The sequence below is a fragment of the Seriola dumerili genome, unplaced genomic scaffold (genome assembly GCF_002260705.1).
Source record: "Seriola dumerili isolate Sdu_G_001 unplaced genomic scaffold, Sdu_1.0 BDQW01000349.1, whole genome shotgun sequence".
NCBI lineage: Eukaryota > Metazoa > Chordata > Actinopteri > Carangiformes > Carangidae > Seriola > Seriola dumerili.
This window is the reverse complement of record NW_019174604.1, coordinates 857,355-884,001: the sequence shown is the minus strand read 5'-3', so window position 1 is coordinate 884,001 and position 26,647 is coordinate 857,355. Positions and strand designations below refer to the sequence as shown.

Below are 26,647 nucleotides of genomic sequence, written 5' to 3'. Positions count from 1 at the left end.
AGTTTAGAGTTTGGTGCCGACGGCAGAGAAGAAACACGTCAGGTGACAAAGGCAAAAGGAGGCAGAAGAGTTAACATTCATGACGGAGGAGGAAGAGGAGGAGGAAGAGGAGGAGGAAGAGGATGTTACTGAGGGGAAATCAGATTCATGGGATATAAAAGGAGGAAGTGGGTTTTGTTAATTTCACTGCTGATCCTGATGTCCATTAAAAAAAACCCGTCTCCCTGGCAACAATGAGACTATTGCAGTTCTCTGAGGGCTGGCTCCGCCCACAGGCCAGGTGCAGCCAGGTGAAGTGTCACTTCCTGTTACCTTTTCTCCTTCAACAGCAGGCGGAAGTTGTGGAGCTGTTGTATACTGGTGGACAACCTGAGAGAGATGGAGACAGAGAAACATCCAATAATCCTGTCGTCATGTTTCCCCTCAAAAAAAAAAAAAAACACAGCACTTCCTGAATTTTCACATTAATAGTTTTACAGCTTTACCTTATAAGGTAGGGCTTTTAATTTGAAAAACACCAGATGTGTTGAGCATCGTCTACCACTAAGTAGAAAAAACTTCATTCACTTCTTGTCACTACATAGAGTCAGACTTAGCATTAGCACAACCGCTAACACTGTGTCAGCCATGGGCAGTTACGAGCTAACAAACAGCATAAACAGATAAATGATGCTAACTGCACTAACCGTTCTGACAAGGTGCTAGCTTCTTTAACTGTTCTGACAAGATGCTAACTACAGCAACCGTTCTGAAAAGATGCTAACTTCGCTAACTTTTCTGAATAGATACTAACTATGCTAACCATTCTGAAAAGATGCTAACTGCTTTAATCGTTCTGAAAAGATGCTAACTTTGCTAACTGTTCTAAGAAGATGCTAACTACGCTAATCATTCTGAAAATATGCTAAGGACACAAACCATTCTAAAAAAAATGCTAACTGCTCTGAAAAGATGCTAATATACATCCACTAGTCTCTGAGTTTAAAAGTTTGCAACATCTGGAAGAACTTTAAACTTGTGTTGATCCATCCAGTAGCTGTTGAGACATTTCCGTCTGGACCAAAGTGGTGGATCATCACGACAGAAACCTTTCGACAAACCTTTTAACTGTCACTTTATGTCTGTATTTCTTGTCTTGTCTTTCATATTCAGCCTCTCAGCTTCAAACGCAGCTTACCTGCCGAAGCCGTTCATCAGCGCCACAATCTCTTGTCGGGTGAGCTGGAAGCCTTTAGACGGGCTGTGTTCAGGAAGGTTCTTGATCTCTTTCTCGGAGAAGAGGATCTTCAGAGCCGTGCCCAGACCCTGAGTCTGAATCAAAGCCATCATACCAGGGAAGTGAACGTTTAATGAGGAAGGTCGAACTAATGCAGCACAGTTCCTGTCAAACACAGCTGGAGCAGAGCGGCGGTGAAGCGACTCACCTGAAGTTTCCCCCACACTCGACACTTGCTGCAGCCGACACAGTCCATGATCCTGGAGATGTTTTTGAAATGGAGGCGGAACTCCTCCTGAGGGAGGAAGGAGAGGAGACGGCCACGTTCAGATCAGATCGATCATGTGACGAGACAGAAAACAGGATCTGGTGCGACTCACGTCCTGAACTATCGTTCTTTACAGTTTATAGATAATGAACACACAGCTGATCTATAAAGAAGACTAGAATTATCTTATATAAGTCTTGAGTAATGGCTAAAAAGTGTTATCTGAGGTCACCGTGACCTTTGACCTTCGACCCCCAAACTCTATTCACTTCATCCTTGAGTCAAGGTGTTACAGGGATATCATGTCCAAAGAGGATGGGACGGATGGACGGACAACATGAAAACAAAATGGCTGCTGCTCTGACTGTCGCCGGCGCGGAGGAATAAAAAGGTCACCAGTTAAACCCGTTATACATGAGGTTCACAGTGTTTCTACTTTTGTTCTGCTGACACCGAAAAGATTGGACCCCTGATCTACTGAATGGATCGGTCCCTGGCTCCTCTGCTTCACCGCTCATTAAGAAGATTAAAGCCGCCGCCGTCACCTTCAGCGTCTTGGCCTCCATCTTGTGTCCGGCGAACATGGACTTCTCGTCGAAGTGCATCGGGAACGATCTGGAAGACAAAAGCAGCTGTTAGATCTTCTGTAATACTGAACCTCTTCCTTCCACGTCCAATGAAATCACATCTATTTTACAGAGTTACACTCATTCTGATTTATTATGTATTTAATACCTTCTAGCTGCTTCTACTTTATATTTTACTGTGTGTTGTAACGTGACCTTGAGAGGCTTTAAAAGGCGTCCATTAAAAAAATATATTAATATTATTATTAATTTTCTAAAGATATCGCTCTAGTATCGTTTTCGTGAATTCTTTTGGCCGCGATAATCATGAGAAAATCAGAGTAACAGATTCAGTGTTGAGGAAGGATCTGAGGTTTCTGGTTCTGGTCTTTAACCCCCCCCGCGGACCAGAACCGGACCTGTGCAGAGGAGTCAGTCTTACTTGATCTCGTTGAAGACCTGCAGCAGCAGGTCCTTGGTGGTGCTGTCCTCCTGAGTGTTTCCTGTGTACAGGTTGACGAAGGCCCGTTCAAAGTACGGCGCCACCTTGTAGAGCGCACGCAGCTCGATCAGGTACAGGAAGTAGAGGTTCTTCAGGCGCCGCGTGCCCTCGCCCTTCGTCTCAGCCGGGTCGAAGCGACTCCGAAACTCCTGGATGTTTGGGCCCCACACCGACCGGCCCCACCCCTCTGAGGAATCACAACCCGACAACATGAATTTCCACTCGGGGAAGTATCTTCACTCTTACTTCACTCTTCGTCCTGTTTCATTTTCATGCTCATTTTTAACTTTGGTGGTTTTCCGTTATTTAAACATTAATAAAACAAAGTTATTATTATATTATACAGAAGCCCTGAAAGGCAAGTGAAATATATAATAATATTTCCACTTGCCCCTTCGGGGTCGTTGTCATAGACGGGAAAAAAACTGAAAAGTGTTTTCACAAAAAAAAAAAAAAAGTGTTTGCTTTTGTAATACTGACTTTGGCCACTAGAGGGTGAAGAAATTAAAAATCACCTAGAGGGAGATGTTTCTGTGAGATTTAGACTAGGCTAGTGATGCACTTCACCCTCTTGTGGCCAAAATCAGTATTACAAAACAAACACTTCAAAAAATCCTCACTAAAAAAATTATTTTTTTCAAATTTCTTTTTCCGTCTGTGAAAACGTCGGGTAATCTTTTTCTAAGTTTCTTTTTAGTTTGTTTTTTCCTCCTCAGAAAAAGCAAAAATCACTCGCCTTTCAGAGCTTCCATATTGACAGATTATCACACAAATACAGAATAAATTCAGTCCGGTGTGTGATCTATATTTGGCATGGCTCAGTGTAGTTAGCTTGTTAGCATAAAGTGAGCGAGGGTTTGTTTTGCAGGGGGATGTTCGTACCGTCCAGCAGGTACTCGGCACACAGGTGGATGTTGATGCTGCTGTGGAGGCCGGAGATGAGCCGGTAAAAAACTCTCTTCTCCAAACACAAACCTGGGGAGAGAGAGAGAGAGGGAGGGAGATTTGTAGACGTGTTAATTAATGTTTCATGTTCTTTAATAAACCAAACTATCGTCTCTTCTCTCAGATTTATATCCCAGGATGAATTTGCTCTGTGCGGACGTCACGTCGATGACGCTGAAACGCAGATGATTGACAGCTCTCTGTGGGAGCGTTTGAACTCTCTGAACTCTTCACACACAGAGGAAGCAGAGAGGAGATAAGAGCCCGGCTTCACAGGAGGAAGCGGCTGAAGACGACGACAGGAAATGTGACTGATTTTTCCAGCAGACGTTTTTACAGCCACGAGTTTCATGTACACGAGCAGGTGACGGTTACAACAGTTTTCTTCAGTTTGATCCGAATAAAGATGTAAAGTTTCTTCACTTATCAAAGTCTCATCTTCATCTTCTGAGATGAATCAGCTCCTCCTCCACTCAGACTGGTTCCAGGTCACTTCCTGTTTATCCACAATCAAAGAAAATATGAACCATTGGTTGAGTAACGGCTAAAAAGTGTTTTGCGAGGTCACACTGACCTTTGACCTTTGACCACCAAAATCTAATCACTTCCTCCTTGAGTCCTGGTGAATGTTTGATCCAAATTTGAAGAAGTTTCATCACCATGTTACTGAGATATCGTGTCGACGAGAACGAGACGTACGAACAACCGGAAAACAAAATGGCTGCCGCTCTGACTGTCGCCGGGGCGGAGGAAATAAAACAAAAACAAAACAACGTCAGAGAATAACACAGAGAGACGTAAACAAGCAGGGAGATAAACACTTACCTTCGAGCCACTTGTAGAAACCTTCACCTGCAACGAGAGCGACGTCAGAACAGAGACTTTATCTTTTCTTTTAAAAACTAAAACTAAAAATAAATCCATGTGAAGCTGGTTTTTACTCACCATCATCGTCACCTGCACAGACAGAGAGAGAGGAGAGACAACAAAGCTCTGTTAGATCTGTGCTATTAATACACACACACACACACACACACACAAATCAACAGACAGATGAAAAGATGCAAAAAACCCAAACAATAATAAATAAAAACAAATCTGAAAATGATTGATGTGAGTTTTTATCCCAATGAAAATATAAAATCATCTAATCCAGTACAGATGGGTTTCAGATGCTACACAGTGGTCGTATCCCTCCGCCACTCGGACTAGTTTCAGGTCACATCCCTGTTTATCCAGAGTCAGAGAAAATATGAACCATTTGTGTGTTTTTTGAGGTCATCGTGACCTTTGACCTGTGACCACTAAAATCTAATCAGTTCATCCTTGAGTCCTGGTGAATGTTTGTACTAAACGTGAAGAAGTTCCTGTCTATGTATGTACAGACAGACAGTGATGACAAAACAACAATAAAAACTTTAATTATAAGCTAAAACCATGTAACAGCTCAGTCCTCCAGTGAATCTCAGGTTTTGTTCCAGTCGCTTCGACCTGAACCTGAACCTCCAGCTGAACCTGTGAGTCCGAAGTGAAAGTGTTAACTGTTTGCTGTTGACTCACCTCTGCTCGGAGCCAGAGGGTTCAGAGGTCGGTACACTGATCTGGGCCTGTTGACACAAAGACATACGTTTACTTTCAGCAGCAGCTTTAAATCTGAACGTTTCTCTGTGAAGAAAAGAATTGATCTTTTATTTAGGTCCATGAAAAACTGTTGATTGTCTGAACACTGAAGAGAAAGAGTCAGTTCATTGATAAATAACAACACAGATCAACACACTTTCTAGTGTTTAATCAAAACAAATGTCAACGACACGAACAAACACAAGATCAGCTGTGTTCAGACTGAGACTGAATCAACTCAGCAGGAATCAAATGATACATGAATGGTATAAGTAAATCAATAATCAATTTATCTTTACTCTGTGTGTGTGTGTGTGTGTGTGTGTGTGTGTGTGTGTGTGTCTCACTTGAAGCAGTTTTCCTCGTAGATGCTGTTCCAGACTCTCCAGGCTGAAGGTCCCTTATATCCAGTGAATCTCTCTGGATTCAGCAGCAGATCCACGTAGTCAGCGTCTGGAGAAGTTTCATCTAACACACACACACACACACACACACACACACACACACACTTAGACTTTAAGGGACTGGAAACATCGTCACAGAAGATCACTAGATTTTAGATTTTGACATTATTGTGCAGAGGAGGGCAACTTGTCTTGATTGTGACGGTTTGATTTAAAGGTCGAGAGTCTCCATAACTGTGAGGGTTCCTCCTCTGGGGAGCATGAATCACCACTGGGGGAATCTGAACAGTAGTTGTTAAGATAGATTTGGATTAAAGAGGGTAAGTCCTCACCATCCAGCTCACAGAAGTGGTCCTGAGCGTCGTCGTGTCTCGCCCAGTCAGCGAACGCCTCTTTGCTCTGGTTACTGAAACAGGAAGTAAGACACTTTACAGGCTTTGTAGCAGTAAAGAATTAGTTATAAATAAGAACGCAGACCAACAGCCACTCAATGATCATGAGCTGGACTAAATAATAAACCATTTTATATCAAAATCACAATTTGAACTTTTGCAAACGTCACAACCAGGTGAGCAATTTCATCATTTTCTGATGAGAAAAACAAGATAATAACACAAATGACATGAAAATTATTGAGTGCAGCCTGAAGACAAAACGTCTCAAGACACTGAACAGCCGAGCGAGTTGAGAAGGTTTTTAATATCAGGAGTTTAATCTTTGTTTTCATCAGCACAAACTTGTGTGTGGTTTGAATTTTCCTCTATCAGACTTTATCAGAGTCTGACGACGCTGCACACTTCCTGTGACGGAGGAGCAGTGAACGTCGGTCTGCTCAGACACTGGTCAATGTTTGACCTGGTCACTGTCGGCTGCTGAAGCTGCTGTACATGTTGAAAACTAGAATCACTTCCTCCTCTTGGTTGTATCCCTCCACCACTCGGACTAGTTTCAGGTTGCATCCCTGTTCATCCAGAGTCAGAGAAAATATGAACCATTTGTGTGAAGTCTTGAGTTATGGCTAAAAAGTGCTTTGTGAGGTCACTGTGACCTTTGACCACCAAAATCTAATCAGTTCATCCTTGAGTCCAAGCGAATGTTGGTGCCAAATTGGAAGAAGTTCTGTGAAGGTGTTACTGAGATATCGTGTCCACGAGAACAGGACGGACAAACAAACAATCTGAAAACAAAATGGCTGTCGCTGGCGCAGGGGAACTGCTGCAGCGCTCGGAGGGTTTGAGGTGTGTGGTCTCACCTCAGGGTGCTGTTGATGGCGCCAAGCTCTTTGGCCTGCTCACACTCAGTCATGTCCGACATCGTATTCGCTGCCTGGGAGTACTGAAGACAGAGAGAGAGGGAGGGAGGGGGTTAGTATGACAGGCTGATAGTAACTCTGATCTCTGGATAGTTTTCATATCTGTCTCTGGAGAGCAGTGAAGTGCGAGGAGCTGCTGCTTCCTGGTGTCATTTCTAAGTTTTACTGTAATGATGAAGTTAACAGAGAAACCTCCCACATCACTCCTCTAATGTGCTGCAATAACGAGATGAGACGTTTTCTCAAGGAAAGCCTCAGATTCCAGATGTAAACTCCTGCAGTATGAGGTTTCCTTTAATCCCACACAGCGATTTTAAGGCTGAAGACACACTGGACGCGTGGCGTGTGCGTTGCAGCTGTGGAACGTGTTGATTTTCATTTTGGCGCCCATGTTAACAGGTTAGAGCGGACACACTGCCTCACGGCTGCGTCGCGTGATCTACAGATTCTGCATCTCGCCTATTTTTCAACCGTGACGCGTCCCCAGTAGAAGCAGAGAAAAGCCCTGCTGATGTCATAGTGACATCATACCAGCAACATCACATTAAACTGACACCATCCACTACAGTTTCGATGTCTAGTCCAAATCTGAATATGACACAGACATAAAAATATATATTCTAACCATTGTAGCAGCTGCATGTGGAGACGGAGACATTTTAGTGACGTTTTCTGTCAATAATGAATCAGTAATTAATTTATAGTAAAAAGAAATCGACAGCTCAGCCGCCACGCTCACGCCACACAGGCAGAGTGTTCCCGGCGTAAGAGGAACTGCTGACGGTCAGTGAAGCAGACTCGACCTTGACTGAGACGAGCGCAGATGTCCAAACACGTCTGGTTCATTACAAGACAAACATCAGGCTGCAAGCCAAGAGCGGGCAAACACTCAGTCCTCCGTCTCTGCATGGAAACTATCAGGAGATAAGCTGAGTGTGAGTGTGAGTGTGTGTACTTTAGTGAATCAGCTGATGAGACAGAAAGTGCTGGAACAAATGCAGCTGGTCCTTAACTCCATTAAACAAGTTAAAGGAACCTGACGTCCTGACATGAACAGGTACAAACATCAGTCTGGTCGAGGCTGCGTTCACAGCCGGCGGCTTCTCACACGTTTCATTAACGTCTGCTGATGTTTTAAACTGTTTAAAAACCGACACTGAACGTCTGTTAATAAGAACTGTGTGTGTAAAAACACACCAGTGAGTCAGAGTGTCACAGTTACCATGAACACAAACACTGTAGTTTGTTTTGACTCAGTCACTCACATCACTCACGTCACTCACACACACACACACCCACCCACACACACACACACACACACACACACACACACACACACACACACACACACACACACACAGTCCTGCTGCCCCAAATACTCTCTACAGCACCACATGTGGATTAATCCACCCCTGAAAATAGTCCCCAACAGATGCTGTTTCCTCCTGTTTGAATAACATTTGATAAAAACCAAAAAATCAAATTATATATTTGTGATTGTTTTTAAAGATTTACGTCTTCAGTAGGAACCAATGAGCTCGGAGCTGAGAGCCACAGACAGAGGAGGGAAGGTGTTGAGAGACGGACGAGCATACTGTTTGTTTGGGTTTGCACATGAGATAGTAAGAAAAATATAGAGTGGCAGCAGAATTGTGCTGTTTTTAAGGAAACGGGAGACAGTCTGAGGTTACATCTACATGACTCCAGAGAGAAATTATTTCTGATAAGGAGCTAAAACGCTCGTCAGGACGGAGATCGATCTTGTTTTAAAATGCTGTTTGATCTGGAGACGAGCTGCGAGACGTGTTTCAACTGTTAAATAAGAGAAAAGTTTTGTAGGAACTAACTAACTAAAACCAGCTCCCTGTTTTAATGTCGTGGCTAATCAGTGACTTACACTCTAAATATAGAAAATATACATTTTCTTTACATTTATTTTGAACGCGGTCAGCAGGTCTCACCTTGTTGTAGTTCCCAGACTTGATGCCGACGGGGATCTTACTCTGAAAAACACGACAAACAAACAAACAATAAGAGACAACTTTATCCAAACTGAGCCCTAAATCATCCATCTGAACAATTCATCAGTCTTAAAACTCAGTTTGTTAAAGTGGTGTTAGATAAATAACAATCACAGTTAGTACGCAGAGTGTGCTCAACACAGAAACATTAATATTATTGTTATTGTTATTACCTAGTTTGTCCTGTAAAGCTTCTCCGAGTATCTAAAAACATGCTCTGTGAATAAAATGTGTAGTTATTATTATTAAATAGGTGTGAGAGTGGTTGACCTCTGACCTCAGGACAGGGCTCCACATGACAGTCTTTAATGGAGCAGTGTCCGTCATCAGGCCAGAAAGGACACGGTCGCTTCAGGTTCACCTGGAGGAAAGAAAAAGAAGCGAAGGTCGTTTACTGATCAAATACAGGTGAGTTTGAATTTATCATCAGATTCGACTAAATCATCTTCAAACAGCCTCATGTTTCTGTCGCTTCATCATGACGTGAGGGTTGTTTTAAAGGTGGATCACAGGTGTTGTAATGTAAAGGACCAGGACCAGAACCAGTGGAGTTCTCTCCAGTATCAGGGAGTGTCCTCTGCTAACGTGCTAATGTTTAGCATCTTACGTTAGCATTGATCTCTACAGCTGTCGTCTCCCGGTCGACCGTCCGACCAAATCCTTATTCGGCGGTGTTACTTTCACGAGGAGAAAAAAAGCAAACCTCCAGGATTAATCCATTACTTTCAGCAGTGGGAGGGACGGACCACCTGTCCGGAAACGGGGGGGTGTTTCCTAAACACTTTCACAACTTTGAACTCAACCAAACCGAACGGAGACTGCTGGGTCTGACTTTTAACGTTTACTGAACTTTAATTCAATGTTTACTGAACATTTTATTTACCATTCATTGAACATTTATTCAAAGTTTATTTAACATTTACTAGATGTTTACTGAACATTTTATTTAAGATTTACTGAACTTTTATTTAACGTTTACTCTGCGTCCAAACTAATTGACACTGTGGGAAAGATGTTGTGGGCATGGCTTCAGTTTGTTAACAGACGATGACTTTAACTCAACGTGTTTTTAAATTTCCAACATTAAATGATGCTCAAGTTATTGCTGGCGTCGCCCACACATGTAAATGTCAGTGCAGCGTTTCATCAGAACAGACGTTGACATCAGAAGTAAATGCAAAACTAGGTTTTTTTAAAAAAATGATATAAAGATAATAAACGTCCCCATAGGCTCCAGTTTAACACGGCGGTTTAACGGCTCACTGGAAACATCTTTGTCTCACTGTGTGTGTTGCATTAAGTCTGTATTTCACAATACGTCTCATCCTTCCTGTTCTGTAACTGCCTCGTAACCGACTCTGCTGCACTGTTTTACTTCACGTCTGCTGGCTCCAGGTCCGACTCAGACCAACCAGAGCGTTTACAGAGACATGTGACGGGTGCAGTTTAAGATGAACCTGAATATGAGAGAGTTCTGTCCAGACCCACTGGCACTGGAGTTACTCTGTGTCAAACTGAGGGAGGTCAATGTCATCAAGAGGGAAAATATGTGACGGCGGAAAGTTTAAAGTTATACGTTTTTTTAATCTAAAAAAAAAACAAAAAAACAAAACAATCTCTGTTGCTAAAAATCGATCTCCGTCTGAGCAGCGACAGTTTCCTGCAGAATCACTTCCTCTTTAGCGATTTTGCCAAGAAAATAGAAGCATTTTTTTTTGTTTGTTGCAGAAATGCTTTATTTCAAGCTATTGTGAGCTTTTATTTTGAAAATTTCTGAAAGGAAGTTCCAAAGGTTCTGTTGCTTGCTTGACAAACCTCCGGCGGAGCAACATGCAATGTGTGATATGAAGAGTTGAGTAAATCAGCCGGTCGAGTGCATGACGTGTGACTGTGGCTGGACGAGCTCAAACATCAGAGAGAAGCGTCAGAGCAGCGGAAAGAGAGGAATCACAACTTCCTGTCCGAAATTTCAGAATAAAATCAGAGTGCAAACAGGATGCAGATGATGAGCAAGATGGTGGATTACGATTCCACCCAAAAAGACGATCATATGATCTTTTTACTGAATTCCCTGAATTATATGAAACAAATTCATATTTGTATCGACCTCGGGAGGAAATCTCCATCTTGGAAACAGATTTCCACCCAAATAGTTCAGGTGCGTTTTAAACTGCACAGCCTGGTTTTAACAGTCTGCAGAGCTTGCAGGGAGTCAACAGCTGTGCCCCAATTCAAAGGCTCCTTCAAATACGACTGAGAAACACGTCTTTCTTTTATGGGGTCCAACATATCCCAAGATTCATTGCGTGAAAAAAAAGCCTGATAATTAGGCTACGCTTTTAAATGTTTTGAGTTTTAAGGTGAGTAACTGTTAAAGGACCTTAAAACGTAAAAAAAAAGTTAAGGTTGCTAGGCGAAAGGAGTGAGGGCGGGAACAGCTGGTGACAGGAGGAGAAAATGCTCCGCAGACCAGACCCTATCTTTACAGATGGTCTACGGCGGCTACGAAGAGCCACGCCTTCATAGGCCGCGTCCTCCGAAGGATGTGGCCACTGGAGTTGGACAAAAAGAACGTAAACACGGCTTTGTCGTGTTCCCTCTCAGTGGCTCTACACCCGGAGCATCCCGCTTTGTAGTGATGTGTCTCGCTAGAAGTTTTGAAAACACTATTTTTGCTCGGTCCACAGCGACTCCGCCGAACCAAGCGGCGAGTGCAGCGCACATCACGCCGTCAGTCTGAACGTCACATCACACTAAACTCTGTCTTGTGATCAGCACGACTCAGAAAACATTTCCACTGACAGACAGAGAGAGAGAGAGATAGAAAAGAGGAGGAAAATGTGAACGAGCTGCTCGTTACCGACCAGAGTCACAGACGTGTTCAACTGAAAACTGTGATGTAAAAATCTGATTTTTAAGTTCGATATAATTGTTTTTACAAATCTGATTTCCACCTCTGTTACAACTTCATAACAGACAACAGGATAAAACATTACGAGCCACATGAGACACTGTCACTCATGCGTACACTGAGCCGTGTTGTATTTACACTGGAGTTTACCCTGTAGTATCTGAAGTAGTCTCTCTCCGTCAGCTTCTGGACCAGAGGGTAAATGTTGAAGTTGTTGAAGACGTCGATGCTCTCCACGTCACAGAAGCAGTCGTCCAGGACTCCGGTCAGCTGAAACAGAGCAGAGAGAAAAACAAAACTTTTACCACGATTAATACCTTTAAATCCCACATGACGACATTCCTCTTAAATAACAACTTTCCAAACAACAGACAACAATTAATAATAACCAAAGCTTAATTTTAAATGAAGTTCATCTACTAAACAAGTAGAAAAACAAAATATTAACTGTGATATAATGCTGAAAAGACATAAAGCTCCTCTCTGTCCATGTGTAGTGTGATTATAGATCAGCTCTAGCTTCTATATTAATACTGTGAAAGTATCAAAGCCTCAGTCCACAGAGAAATGCACACAGCCTGTATTCAGAAACTGAGCCTTAAAACCAGCCGTCAGGACTTCTGGAACTTTGTGATGTCACAACAAAGCAGTCACCAAGCCCCGCCCACCTGGACCCACCATCCAAACCTTTTTACCTGAAATCTGCTATATTTTTATTGGATAACTCAGAAAACACTCAGCCAATCAGAAGAGAGGCTCAGCTGTTTATTTACACAAACACTTTTGAGAGGTAAAGACACCGAGCTTCAAAATAAAACTTAAGTAAAACTCAAATTTGTACCATGTGTGTTGTAGTTTTCTTTTTATTAAAGTGGATTTGATAAAATTGGTATTTAAAAAGTATCATTAAGACTCTGTATCAAAGTCAAGGTACATATTTAAACAGCACCCTAATTATAACAGTATATAATGAAGCTGTGCGCTATAACAGCTGGAATAATTCAACATAAGTTTTAAATTATGAACATTAATAAACACTTTACTCTGTTATTAACCAATAATAAATGTTCAAATACTGCTTATAAATGCTACATAAACTGAAACTTAAAATAAAGCATTGCTGGAGTTCTACTGGAGATAAAACAGTGAAACTAAAGTGAGTGCAGACTGGACTCTCAATCACACCTGTGCTCTACACACCTGTATCATTTTACCTTTAGAGGAAATCATGTCTTATTTAATGCTGTCTGCGTTTCAGAGCTGCTTTCCCACTACGCAGCATCAGGCTGATTAAATTACAGCTCAAATTAAATTCAATAAATAAAAACAAATGTGTTTTTATGAGATTATTTAAGTTTTACAATGTTCTGTGTTTTAATTCAGTTTTAAATTAATATTAGTACTATTACTGTTTTTATTGATCCCTTTTCTTACATGTCTTTTATTGTTGTTCTGTGAAACGTATTTTTTAATTTTTCTTTGTTCTATTAACATGCTAATTCAATGTGTAAATTAAATTTAACATCATTATTATTATCTCTACTTAACATGTCGATCTGCAACTCGTCGCATCAGTAACCTGTTGATTCACCTGCCACCCACTTCCACCTGTCCTCCTTTCACAGCAGGAGGTCCAGCAGACAGACCGGCCCCCACCTACCTGCACATACATAATACATCCAGCACGGCAGCAGCGCCGCCGTTACCTGAGCCCGTACAGGTGATCCTGAATCCAGACCTGATCAACACACTCTTCAGCTTCAGCTGCTGACGTGTTAAATTAATGAGACAAATGCGTTTGACCTGAGGAGCAGCTGAACAACCCCAATGTAAACTTGAGAACATTAAGTTCAGTAAACACAGGGAGGCATTAAAGGTGGGGCGGTAACACCACCAGCTCGTCGTGAGGAGGCTTTGGGTCGTCTTATAGAACAGGTAACCAGCCATCACCTGTTGTCTTAACCCACTGTAAACACCTGGTGGAACCTGCTGGACAACAATGACAAACATGTGGTCGACTGCTCTGCTCCCAACACAAACACTGCTCACAGTTTTTTACTTTAGACCGTGAGCATCTAATCAGGGCTGCAACTGATTATTCATTTATTGTCTCAAATACCAGATTAATTTAATTGTGTGGTCGATTAAATGTCAGAAATAATAATAATAATGTCACAGTTTCCTACTGCTGTAGTTGACATATCTAGAAACTGTTTTCAGTCCAACCATCTGTCCAAAACCCAGAGACTTTCAGCTTGTTGCCATAAAACATTTTGAAACCTACCTTGCTTAAAAGAACAAATTATAACATAATAGGTAATGTATTACTGTAGTAATTAAAGTCTGGTCTTGTCTTACGTTTGATCTGCTTCTCTGTTCTTCGGGTGGTTTGCAGCACCGGAGCTTTGCTATTTTACGTCTCTTTTGTTTTTGCTATTTGCATAAACAGACATGCAAACGAGCTGAAGCATTGGATGACCAGCTCTGAAATGTTCAAGCTATCATTGTAAATCGTGTATATTTAATTTGACATGACTGAAAACCAAAGTAGAACAATGAAAAGTCTCGAACTTTGCACAGTAACAGCTGGTCATGGTTTCACAGCAAGTGCCGTTATTACTAAAGTAGTACTAGTGCTAAGTTTCATTTTCTCTTAATTAGTTTTTTTACCATATGTTTCTGTATCTTCCCAATAATGTCCGAGGATATTTCCAGGAAAAAAAAGAGGTATTTTTTAGAGGTGAAACAGGCACAATGTTCAGTTGGTAGATTTCCAATTAATTGTCATCAGGTCAACTGAACACAAAACATAGAATTCAACATACATGTGATTTCCAGGTTTAATTGAGATTTGACATCACACTGTGAGTTCTTTTTCTGAGCCTTAAATAAGCATTTTTTCTATAGAGTTAAATGATCAGAGCAAGATATGACGAAGCATATGGTGCCAGCTCTGGACACTGAGTTTCTGTGATAACTCAAATATGAAAAACACTGGTATGAATCTATTCTCTCCTACTTATTCAAAATATTTTTTCTTAGTCAGATTTACTTCCTGCTGCTCACAGACCTTCAGAAACGCCTGGAAAGTCTCACTGTGAAACAAAAATACTCGACATAAACCAAACCACAGCTGACCTCTGAGTGCAGCAGTCCGCCGAGCGCCAGGAAAGGCAGGAGGAGGCAAAGTCCTCTGAGCATCCTGCTACTTCTTTTTCCTGTTTTAACTCCTTCAGATTAAAACTTCTCCTCTGTGAACTTGGCGCCCATGTGCCTGAGCAGCAGCAGCTCTGTCTGTGAGCTGAGCTGTCATTACAAGACCTCCAGCCCCATGCTCGCCCGGGGCCCCGCCTCCAAACAACCAGCTGTCAAACGGAACCCCGCCCCTCAGCCGGCGACTACCGGCTTGTAGTCCTCCGTGAGCTCTGAGGACGTTAGGGGCGGTGTTAGCTGTGAGGCAGGAGACTACGACTCCCATGAGACGGCACGGGATGGGCGCTCCGCTACAGCCAATCAGAGTACACCACGCTTTTCTACTCGGTAATAGAAATACCATCAGTTTGAATAAAAATATGAATCTGTGTTGGAGTTCAAACGTCTAATTTTGGATATTTTGTCCTGTTTTTTTACTGTAAAGCTTCACAAGACGAACATATTTATACGAAGAGATGGAAGTTAGTTACAGTCGTGTATCACTTTCTCACGCAGTTAAATTGGACATTAATTCTATATAAAAAAAAAAAAAAAGTAGTGTAAACTTATTAAGTTTTATTTGAATTTTTACAAGGTTTTCAATAAACAACTAATAAAACAAAACAATAGAAGATATTTAAAACGGTAATGTGACTTTGACACACAAACACAAACACTGGTGAAGAGTTGGAGCTAGCTAGCATCACACATACACACACACGCACGCACGCACGATGACGTCAAATTAAGATGACAGTAGAAAATGCTAGAAGACTTCCTCAATGAAAACTGTAGTATCGTGTAGCCGCGTTTAAAGCTTGACAAACACTTACAAAACCCACAATAAAACCGTCCTGACCTCCAGTTCAAACAAGCCCCGTGTCGCGGTTACTCACATGGCAGAGGCAGCTCTGGTCCGAGCTGTCCGGGGCTCCGCTCGGATGCTCGCTGTGCTGCGTTTGGGGTTTTACGTTGTTTTGTTGAAACCAACCCAGAACAAAGTTCCCGAAGAACCAGGCCAGCAGCAAAACACCAAACGCTTGTAAAGTTACTCTCCACATCACTCGCTGTGCTGGCGGCGCACCGGTGAGACGATAAAACCAGAGAAGAATCAGCAGGAATTCTGCCTGTGTGGCGAGTTGGAACAAGCTAACTACGGTAGCTTCGGGCTAGCTGAAGTTAGCATCCGCAGGCTAACAGCGGCTATAAAAATCAGAGCGGGTCGATGAACTGAGCAGCCCGGTGTCTGAGGACCCTCACACGGACATTTAGAGCTCTAACTCCGCTCACAGAACCGGGGTCACCGTGTGACGATTGTACATGTCTGGAGAAGTTTTTCTCCACCAGCTTCCACTTCAGTGTCAAATTAGCAAAACAAGAAGTTCTTTAACTTCCGACTAAGAGTTTCAAAATAAAATGCCCGGACTCATCTGCGATGAATAAATGACTGAATAGTAGTTTGATACAGAGATTTATACATTCATGGAAGCCCAGTTCCACGAGTCACCAGTAACAACAGTATTTATATACATATATACATGCATACATACATACATACATACATACTTATATATATATATATATATATATATAATGTATATATATATGCGGAACTGGGCTTCCATGAATGTATGTATCGCTGTATCAAACTTATTTTTCAGTCATTTATTCAGTCAAAATAAGTAGGGGGATTAACAAAAAAATTCTGCTTTTTCTCTCATATTGACATTTTGTGTAAAATCATGTTATTTAATATTTTAAATACTTTATTTAAAAGTGTCAAATTTGCATGAACATAATATGTTTTTGACTTGTAATTATTACATTATAATTATGTATTAAAATATTTTATATATAAATAGTCAAAATGTATTGTATATATTTTTTGTTATCATAACTAACTTCGTCTTTTTTTTCTTTTACTTGTGGTTTTACTGGCTTCCATAAAAACTAATTGGGTCTCCGGAAACACAAAAAAACATATTTTTCACAGCAGTACAGAACTTTCCTTATCAACGGTGGAAAGTACATACTCAAGCACCTTTATACCTTTACTCAAACACATTCAAACATACAAACAAGAAAGTTTTGTGGCAGTGTTTTATTTTGAAAGTCACCTCAGAGTCTCTGAGGTTTGTAGCAGTCAGATGTGTTTCCCCTCTGTGTCCAGCAGAGGGCAGCATAACAGCACACATCAGAGAGAGGAGAGTTTGTTAAAGGCATGGACAGACTGCACACACCTCTCAACTTCCTCGAGTCATTCACAAACAACTGGAGGAAGGAAGCAGATACAAGAATGACATGAAGAGGTGACAATATTATAACACAGTTAGTGAGCTGAACTTTGACTGATGATGAGATTGTTGCAGAGCTGCAGAGGACTGTAAAGACACTGTTGTTTTCTTCTGATGCTAAGATTTATTCTTGTTAGTGAAAAGTGTTCAGAGTGATAAAGTCACACTGCAGAGAAAAGCTGATGAAATAAGTGAGAAGTTTCTGATCTTCTGTCAAATGTCTGTCACTATAATCATGTCTGAGCCTGAAGCAGGAAACAAACCCTGACAAACAGAGCTGCAGTGAGAGGTGGAGCAACAGTAGAAACAGGTAAACTGCAACGTCACATTCCTGAAATGAAACTGAAAGTTAGTGAGAGCGACAGCAGAGCTGCAGTCGAGACAAATCTCTGTGTTTCTGTCTAAAGAAAAATTACATAGAGTTGATCAGGATTTCCTCAACAACTGCTCAGATACTGGTGAGTACAGCTGATCATATTCACTGTGTTTCAACAAACAGCTTTAACACAAACTGAGAGGTGAAATCAAACATTTTGTTTTGTTCTGAAACGAGTCAGATGAACTTCACTGAAAACTTAAAGCAACATTATGAAACTTTTCTGCTGTAAAATAAAAACTTATTTGTCGTTTTGATGGTACACTGACTTGTCACATGGGGAATGGTCTTTCTTTCATTCCCACTCTCCTCCATGAACGCCTGGTGTTGCGCAACATACAGACAAAAACAGTCGTACACAAATAAATCAGTCATTAAAACAAAACAACAATAGAGCCGGGGGTAGTGATCTAAATAAAAATATTAAATAAAGAACACAAATCCATGTTTTTTGCAGCTTCCTAATTTTTGAGTTGAAATAGTTTTAATTTTACTGTTTGGTTTTATTCTAGTTTCATGGTTTAACCATAAATACAGAATGGCTAAATTTAGATTCATTGATATGAAATTTGTCTAAAATAATCACCAAATTGACAACATATAATTCTTTAAGTTTATTATTATTGTTGTTAAAGATGGAAACAGTCCATTTTCCCAGAGGAATGAAACGTCAGCGTCAGTGTTGTCAACAATATATTGGGAAATATCTTTCCAGAACTTGTTCCTGTAACTACATCAGGCAGAACAGATGTAGCATCGTTTCTAGGGTCATTTCACACAACAAACAGTCAACGTAAATGTCTTAAGAAAATAGTGATTCAGATGGTGATGATCAAAAGTAATTAACATTTGTATTTTAAATGTTATTTTTCACACTTTGACTTTTGTTCTCAGTGTGTAGACATGTCTGCTGCCAGCAACCTGAGATCTGAAGATCAGTTCCTGTGCTCCATCTGTCTGGATGTGTTCACTGATCCAGTCACTACATCATGTGGACACAACTTCTGTAAGAACTGCATCACTACACACTGGGACATTAGTGACAGGTGTCAGTGTCCCATGTGTAAAGAGGTTTTCTATGTAAGACCTCAGTTCAGGGTCAACACTTTGTTCTCTGAGGTGGTTGCTCAGTTCAAACATGAAGCTCAACAGAAAACCAGCAGCAGCAGCTCAGAGCAACAAGTTTCCAAACCAGTAGAAGTTTCCTGTGACGTCTGCACTGGAACCAAACTGAAGGCCCTGAAGTCCTGCCTGGTGTGTCTGACCTCCTACTGTGAGACTCACCTGGAGCCTCACCTGACAGTGTCAGGCCTGAAAAGACATCAGCTGATCGACCCTGTGGAGAACCTGGAAGACAGGATGTGTACGAAGCACGATAAACCTCTGGAGCTGTTCTGTCAGACCGACCAGACATGTGTCTGCGTGCTCTGCTCTGTTTTAGACCACAAGACACATGAGTTTGTTCCTCTGAAAGAAGGATATGAAGGAAAGAAGGCAGAGCTGGAGGAGACAGAGGCTGAAATTCAGCAAATGATCCAGAAGAGACGAGTGAAGATTCAGGAGATCAAACACTCAGTCAAGATCAGTAAAGATGATGCAGACAGAGAGAAAGCAGAAGGTGTTCAGGTCTTCACTGCTCTGAAGGAGTCTGTTGACAGAGGCCTGAACCAGCTCATAAAGGAGATCGAAGACAAACAGAAAACCACAGACAAACAGGCTGAAGACTTCATCACAGAGCTGGAACAGGAAATCTCTGAGCTGATGAAGAGAAGCACTGAGGTGGAGCAGCTCTCACTCTCTGAAGACCACCTCCACCTCCTCCAAAGCTTCCCATCCCTGAAAGCTGCTCCACCCACCAAGGACTGGACAGAGGTCAGAGTCCGTCCACCATCATATGAGAGGACTGTGGTGAGAGCTGTGGCTCAGCTGGAGGAGACGCTCAGTAAAAAGATGAAGAAGCTGATTAATGAGGCTGAGCTGAAGAGGGTCCAGCAGTATGCAGAGGATGTGACTCTGGATCCTGATACAGCAAGTCCTAAACTCGTCCTGTCTGATGATGGAAAACAAGTCAATCATGGTGATGTGTGGAAGAATCTCCCAGACAACCCAGAGAGATTTTCTCAATGCCCTATTGTTTTAGGAAAGCAGAGTTTCTCTTCAGGCAGATTTTACTTTGAGGTTCAGGTTAAAGGAAAGACTGAGTGGACATTAGGAGTGGCCAGAGAGTCGATCGACAGGAAGGGAGTCATCACACTGAGCCCTGATGATGGTTACTGGACGATATGGTTGAGAAATGGAAATGAGTACAGAGCTCTTGCTGGCCCCTCAGTCCGTCTCTCTCTGAAGTCTCAGCCTGAGAAGGTGGGGGTGTTTGTGGATTTTGAGGAGGGTCTGGTCTCCTTTTATGACGTAGCTGCTGCAGCTCTCATCTACTCCTTTACTGGCTGCTCCTTCACTGAGAAACTCTACCCATTCTTTAATCCAGGGCTTAATGATGGTGGTAAAAACTCTACCCCTCTTCTCATCTGTCCTGTCAATCAAACTGAGTAGAATAATAATTTCAGTTATTTTATGATTTGATTTATTTTAATTCCAGGGAACAAATGTACATATTTTAATTACTTTACAATTCATATTAGGGATCGACCGATTATCAGCCTGGCTGATTATCGGTGGTAATATACAGCATTTTCTGATTACCGGTATCATTATGTTTTTTTAACCGATAACTGAGAACATAAAATATCTCTGAGTAAACTTGTTACTGCGTTATATTTTAAAAGGGGAGGGACAGTTGTTGATGGTCATTGTGGAGGATGTAATGTGTGGAGCTGTGTTACATTACACAGCGTTTCTGTTATTTACTTACATTTACTGATATAAATGGGGTGGACAAAATAATAGTAACACCTGAACGCCATGGTGAGTGTCCTTATACAGCAGTAGTTTTGTGTTGACATATCGGTTCCAGATATTGGTTATCGGTCTCCTTGTTAACCTATAATCAGTATCGGCCCTGAAAAAACCATATCGGTCGATCCCTAATTTATATCTTGTTATTTTCTACAGAATCTGATTACTGCGGTGACTTTGTTGTAAGATTATTATATGTATCCCATCACACAGGCAACACTTAGTTTGATGCCTCGTCAACCCTGCAGTAGTCACCAACGTGTCACTCATGACATCGGGGGTTGACCAGTTTTTCAGGGCCGATTCCGAAAAAGATTATTAGTAAACAAAAAATACCAATAATCATAAAAATGCTCAATATGGCATCTGATATATGGCCGGGCCGATAATCAGTCGAGCCCTGATGTGTAACTATAGAAAATATATTGTTAAGTGCAGAGGTTACAAATGGGTGGATCACTGTCCTGGTCCAGACCCAGATGGCAAACTGTCCGGACCTATTACCTACAAATGATCAAGAACTACCATCAACATTTTGGACCTTTGCTATTTCATACAAAATGCAGTCTGTGTCATTGTTATTCAAGTTGTGAAAAGCTCATGGACAAAGGTAATTAGTTGAATGCTAATTACTGATTAAGTACTGGTTACTTTGGACTATTTTCCTTTGATTTCTGAATACTGGTCAAATGGATTGTGATTTAAAAGAATCTGTAAATACGTGACTGTAAAATAAACTTGTCTGATGTTGAAGACTTTAAACACGAGGCCTGAGTGAACAGTGATCTGAGCACCACACACTGAAAAGAAAAGCTCGTTTTACACATAACTGGTACAAATGTCTTCACTCTTTTAGTTTTAAGAAGATCTCAGTCCTGGTGGATTTGGTGACAACAGTATGGCCAATGAATGAATTTTGGAATAATTCATTGTCACATTGTCCACCACCATTTATATCAGTGAGGCTAAATTACAGAACAGCTCTCAGTACCTGTAGACCAGGTGCATCACTGTGGAAGTTGGAGGATAACATGCAGTAACATAAACACTTTTTTGTTTTACATTGTATTTTATTGGTTTAATCACTATCCAGTTACGCAACGTTATCAATATCTATATTTTACAGCATTATATTATTACTATGGTGTGTATATTATATATTCTGGACACATATTTAACCCTATATACTTTCAATTATTATTTTGTATGTCGTATTAATTATTACTCATTCCTATACTTACATATAATACACACATCCCACACACCCACCAAGGACTGGACAGAGGTCAGAGTCCGTCCACCATCATATGAGGGGACTGTGGTGAGAGCTGTGGCTCAGCTGGAGGAGACGCTCAGTGAAGAGATGAAGAAGCTGATTAATGAGGCTGAGCTGAAGAGGGTCCAGCAGTATGCAGAGGATGTGACTCTGGATCCTGATACAGCACATCCTAAACTCATCCTGTCTGATGATGGAAAACAAGTTCATTGTGGTGATGTGAGGAAGAATCTCCCAGACAACCCAAAGAGATTTGCTCACTGTATTATTGTCTTAGGAAAGCAGAGTTTCTCTTCAGGCAGATTTTACTTTGAGGTTCAGGTTAAAGGAAAGACTAAGTGGACATTAGGAGTGGCCAGAGAGTCGATCAACAGGAAGGGAGACATCACACTGAGCCCTGATGATGGTTACTGGACGATAAGGTTGAGAAATGGAAATGAGTATGAAGCTCTTGCTGGCCCTCCAGTCTGTCTCTCTCTGAAGTCTCAGCCTGAGAAGGTGGGGGTGTTTGTGGATTATGAGGAGGGTCTGGTCTCCTTTTATGACGTAGCTGCTGCAGCTCTCATCTACTCCTTTACTGGCTGCTCCTTCACTGAGAAACTCTACCCATACATAGGTCCCTGTAATAATGATGGTGGTAAAAACTCCACCCCTCTGATCATCTGTCCTGTCAATCAAACTGCCTGATCTTTTTTATGTTGAAACATTGACAACAATCAATATACTTATTAAATGAATCTTTACATTGCATGTCTACAGTGTAAATATACAGCATACACAGTATTTATACTACAATAGTTTCACATATATTAATACTAGGATACCGTTGGATTAGAGACATAAAAACAATCTAAACAATTAAGTTTAAGTCTTATTAAAGAGAAATTTTGAGGAAAAGGGGGAAGGAGCTCAAGACATTTTTCAGTCAGTCAATGAGGGACATTTCTCATTTCTCATAATCTATTAAACTTGACAACATGTCAGTTTTTATTTTTTATGTCTGACGATTGTGTAAAAATGTTGATTTTTAAAATACTTCCTTAAGAGAAGATCATGAATAAAGCAGAAGTCTGTAATCTCTCTTTCTTACATGAAAATAAATAAATAAACAAATACAGAATCTGTGAAGTGAATGAAACTACTCTGCTGTTCAGATTCACTGCAGTTAAATCCTGAGCAGAAGAAGAAAGTGTTTGTGCAAGTGTTTTATTTTGAAAGTGGAGTCTTCACCTGAGCGTGTCTGAGGTTTGTAGCAGTCAGATGTGTTTCCCCTCTGTGTCCAGCAGAGGGCAGCATAACAGCACACATCAGAGAGGAGAGTTTTATTCTGAAGCAGGAAACAAACCCTGACAAACAGAGCTGCAGTGAGAGGTGGAGCAACAGTAGAAACAGGAAAACTGCAACGTCACATTCCTGAAATGAAACTGAAAGTTAGTGAGAGCGACAGCAGAGCTGCAGTCGAGACAAATCTCTGTGTTTCTGTCTAAAGAAAAATTAAATAGAGTTGATCAGGATTTCCTCAACAACTGCTCAGATACTGGTGAGTACAGCTGATCATATTTACTGTGTTTCAACAAACAGCTTTAACACAAACTGAGAGGTGAAATCAAACATTGTGTTTTGTTCTGAAACGAGTCAGATGAACTTCACTGAAAACTTAAAGCAACATTATGAAACTTTTCTACTGTAAAATAAAAGCTTCATAATCATTTTGATGGTACACTGACTTGTCACAAGGAGAATGGTCTTTTCTTTCATTCCCACTCTCCTCCATGAACGCCTGGTGTTGCGCAACATACAGACAAAAACAGTCGTACACAAATAAATCAGTCATTAAAACAAAACAACAATAGAGCCGGGGGTAGTGATCTAAATAAAAATATTAAATAAAGAACACAAATCCATGTTTTTTGCAGCTTCCTAATTTTTGAGTTGAAATAGTTTTAATTTTACTGTTTGGTTTTATTCTAGTTTCATGGTTTAACCATAAATACAGAATGGCTAAATTTAGATTCATTGATATGAAATTTGTCTAAAATAATCACCAAATTGACAACATATAATTCTTTAAGTTTATTATTATTGTTGTTAAAGATGGAAACAGTCCATTTTCCCAGAGGAGCGAAAAGTCAGCGTCAGTGTTGTCAACAATATATCAGGAAATATCTTTCCAGAACTTGTTCCTGTAACTACATCAGGCAGAACAGATGTAGCATCGTTTCTAGGTTTATTTCACACAACAAACACTTAACGTAAATGTCTTTTTTAAACTTAAGAAAATAGTGATTCAGAAGTAATGAACATTTGTATTTTAAATGTTATTTTTCACACTTTGACTTTTGTTCTCAGTTTGTAGACATGTCCGCTGCCAGCAACCTGAGATCTGAAGATCAGTTCCTGTGCTCCATCTGTCTGGATGTGTTCACTGATCCAGTCACTACATCATGTGGACACAACTTCTGTAAGAACTGCATCACTACACACTGGGACATTAGTGACAGGTGTCAGTGTCCCATGTGTAAAAAGGTTTTTAAAATAAGACCTGAGCTTCACATCAACACTTTGCTCTCTGAGATGGTTGCTCAGTTCAAACATGAAGCTCAACAGAAAACCAGCAGCAGCAGCTCAGAGCAACAAGTTTCCAAACCAGTAGAAGTTTCCTGTGACGTCTGCACTGGAACCAAACTGAAGGCCCTGAAGTCCTGCCTGGTGTGTCTGACCTCCTACTGTGAGACTCACCTGGAGCCTCACCTGACAGTGTCAGGCCTGAAAAGACATCAGCTGATCGACCCTGTGGAGAACCTGGAAGACAGGATGTGTACGAAGCACGATAAACCTCTGGAGCTGTTCTGTCAGACCGACCAGACATGTGTCTGCGTGCTCTGCTCTGTTTTAGACCACAAGACACATGAGTTTGTTCCTCTGAAAGAAGGATATGAAGGAAAGAAGGCAGAGCTGGAGGAGACAGAGGCTGAAATTCAGCAAATGATCCAGAAGAGACGAGTGAAGATTCAGGAGATCAAACACTCAGTCAAGATCAGTAAAGATGATGCAGACAGAGAGAAAGCAGAAGGTGTTCAGGTCTTCACTGCTCTGAAGGAGTCTGTTGACAGAGGCCTGAACCAGCTCATAAAGGAGATCGAAGACAAACAGAAAACCACAGACAAACAGGCTGAAGACTTCATCACAGAGCTGGAACAGGAAATCTCTGAGCTGATGAAGAGAAGCACTGAGGTGGAGCAGCTCTCACTCTCTGAAGACCACCTCCACCTCCTCCAAAGCTTCCCATCCCTGAAAGCTGCTCCACCCACCAAGGACTGGACAGAGGTCAGAGTCCGTCCATCATATGAGGGGACTGTGGTGAGAGCTGTGGCTCAGCTGGAGGAGACGCTCAGTGAAGAGATGAAGAAGCTGATTAATGAGGCTGAGCTGAAGAGGGTCCAGCAGTATGCAGAGGATGTGACTCTGGATCCTGATACAGCACATCCTAAACTCGTCCTGTCTGATGATGGAAAACAAGTTCACTGTGGTGATGTGAGGAAGAATCTCCCAGACAACCCAGAGAGATTTTCTCAATGTGTTATTGTCTTAGGAAAGCAGAGTTTCTCTTCAGGCAGATTTTACTATGAGGTTCAGGTTAAAGGAAAGACTGACTGGGATTTAGGAGTGGCCAGAGAGTCGATCAACAGGAAGGGAAACATATCAGTGAGCCCTCAGAATGGTTACTGGACGATATGGTTGAGAAATGGAAATGAGTACAAAGCTCTTGCTGGCCCTCCAGTCCGTCTCTCTCTGAAGTCTCAGCCTGAGAAGGTGGGGGTGTTTGTGGATTATGAGGAGGGTCTGGTCTCCTTTTATGACGTAGCTGCTGCAGCTCTCATCTACTCCTTTACTGGCTGCTCCTTCACTGAGAAACTCTACCCATTCTTCAGTCCCTGTAATAATGATGATGGTGAAAATTCCACCCCTCTGATCATCTGTCCGTCTAAATTGCCATATTGTTGTAAATCATTGCCAACATTGAATATACACATTCACCCAAAGAAGAAACGTGCTCTCAAATCCGAAACCCAAGTGCATGGTTTTCACTGAAAATCTGTGGGGGCAATTACAAGAAATAAAACATTAACTTTTAAGTCAAGTGAGCAAAGCAGCAAGCAGATATTTTGGCAGGTGAAAATCATAGTCAAATGTAAACGGTAAATGCACAACAGCCTTGTTCAAGTTGACAAAAACAAGTCAAGTCAATTTCGATTGGTATAGCCCCATTTCACAACAAAAGTTATCTCAAAGCACGTGAAAAACACTCCCGTATCGAGCACTATGCCATTAAGAACATAGTGTACACAGTGTACTTCATGTAAGCATAATAATGGAAGTATCCGAATTGAGACCGATGACTTTATATAAAAATTAACTACCTGCCTCCAATTCCTCCCCTGTGGTGACAGATTTTGAAGTAGTGATCAGAGGGGTGGAGCCATGATATAAAGGTCCATAAGCCTGCCCGACTCAATCTCAAGTCAATCAGCTGTCAATCATGAAGTCACACCCCCTTTTATTACCATAAAATAATTAGTTAAAATTACACGTATCAGAAAAATGACCATTTGAACTTACATCAGTGTGATAAAAAAATACTACCCAAAATGCCAGAAACCACATTTGGGAAAATTTTATTTGATGTGTACTTTGATTTGTCAGTTTGGTCCATATCCCAACTGCTAACATGGAGGGGGCGGGGTTAATGATCTATTAACACAGCCAGCTACCAGGAGACAACTGAAATGTTTTGGCGTTATTTTTAGGGAGCTGTCATGTCATCCGCCTT

At 41.3% G+C, this 26,647-nt stretch overlaps 3 protein-coding genes across 5 annotated transcripts in view; 2 read left to right on the top strand and 1 right to left on the bottom strand.

Moving 5' to 3' along the window:
* ero1b (endoplasmic reticulum oxidoreductase 1 beta) overlaps positions 1-16,332 on the bottom strand; it is a 16,771-nt gene extending 439 nt beyond the window's left edge. The window contains exons 1-16 of one of the 2 annotated variants that reach the window (XM_022760702.1): positions 15,854-16,332; positions 11,916-12,035; positions 9,132-9,215; positions 8,795-8,836; positions 6,774-6,856; positions 5,854-5,927; positions 5,465-5,585; positions 5,058-5,104; positions 4,443-4,454; positions 4,323-4,349; positions 3,435-3,527; positions 2,493-2,739; positions 2,030-2,099; positions 1,425-1,511; positions 1,178-1,311; positions 1-369 (exon numbers count right to left, since the gene is read on the bottom strand). The exon at positions 1-369 is cut by the window's left edge and continues 439 nt beyond it. In XM_022760702.1, the coding sequence (XP_022616423.1) occupies positions 309-369; positions 1,178-1,311; positions 1,425-1,511; positions 2,030-2,099; positions 2,493-2,739; positions 3,435-3,527; positions 4,323-4,349; positions 4,443-4,454; positions 5,058-5,104; positions 5,465-5,585; positions 5,854-5,927; positions 6,774-6,856; positions 8,795-8,836; positions 9,132-9,215; positions 11,916-12,035; positions 15,854-16,018 (1,467 nt within the window). In that variant the 5' untranslated portion in view covers positions 16,019-16,332 and the 3' untranslated portion in view covers positions 1-308. Of the gene's footprint in view, positions 370-1,177; positions 1,312-1,424; positions 1,512-2,029; positions 2,100-2,492; positions 2,740-3,434; positions 3,528-4,322; positions 4,350-4,442; positions 4,455-5,057; positions 5,105-5,464; positions 5,586-5,853; positions 5,928-6,773; positions 6,857-8,794; positions 8,837-9,131; positions 9,216-11,915; positions 12,036-14,903; positions 15,044-15,853 lie in introns of those variants that run through there. The other variant, XM_022760703.1, reaches the window with a different exon arrangement.
* A 1,271-nt stretch (positions 16,333-17,603) lies between these two features.
* Positions 17,604-22,547, top strand: LOC111232921 (E3 ubiquitin-protein ligase TRIM39-like). Of its 2 annotated transcripts, XM_022760623.1 has the most exons (3): positions 17,604-17,709; positions 18,522-19,487; positions 21,814-22,547. In XM_022760623.1, the coding sequence occupies exons 2-3, from the start codon at positions 18,531-18,533 to the stop codon at positions 22,501-22,503; spliced, it is 1,647 nt and encodes a 548-aa protein (XP_022616344.1). In that variant the 5' UTR covers positions 17,604-17,709; positions 18,522-18,530; the 3' UTR covers positions 22,504-22,547. The 2 variants fall into 2 exon arrangements, with proteins under 2 accessions (XP_022616344.1, XP_022616343.1); XM_022760622.1 differs by lacking the exon at positions 21,814-22,547 and having other exon boundaries at positions 18,522-21,307.
* A 689-nt stretch (positions 22,548-23,236) lies between these two features.
* On the top strand, positions 23,237-26,085 carry LOC111232918 (E3 ubiquitin-protein ligase TRIM39-like). Its single transcript, XM_022760616.1, has 2 exons — positions 23,237-23,356; positions 24,166-26,085. The coding sequence occupies exon 2, from the start codon at positions 24,175-24,177 to the stop codon at positions 25,906-25,908; it is 1,734 nt and encodes a 577-aa protein (XP_022616337.1). The 5' UTR covers positions 23,237-23,356; positions 24,166-24,174; the 3' UTR covers positions 25,909-26,085.
* Positions 26,086-26,647: the final 562 nt, after the last annotated feature.

Coding starts and splice junctions, on each gene's coding strand:
- LOC111232918 (XM_022760616.1), top strand. CDS start 24,175: ATGTCCGCTGCCAGCAACCTGAGATCTGAAGATCAGTTCCTGTGCTCC.
- LOC111232921 (XM_022760623.1), top strand. CDS start 18,531: ATGTCTGCTGCCAGCAACCTGAGATCTGAAGATCAGTTCCTGTGCTCC. Junction 19,488..21,813: donor AAGCTGCTCCACCCACCAAG/GACTGGACAGAG, acceptor ACACCCACCAAG/GACTGGACAGAGGTCAGAGT.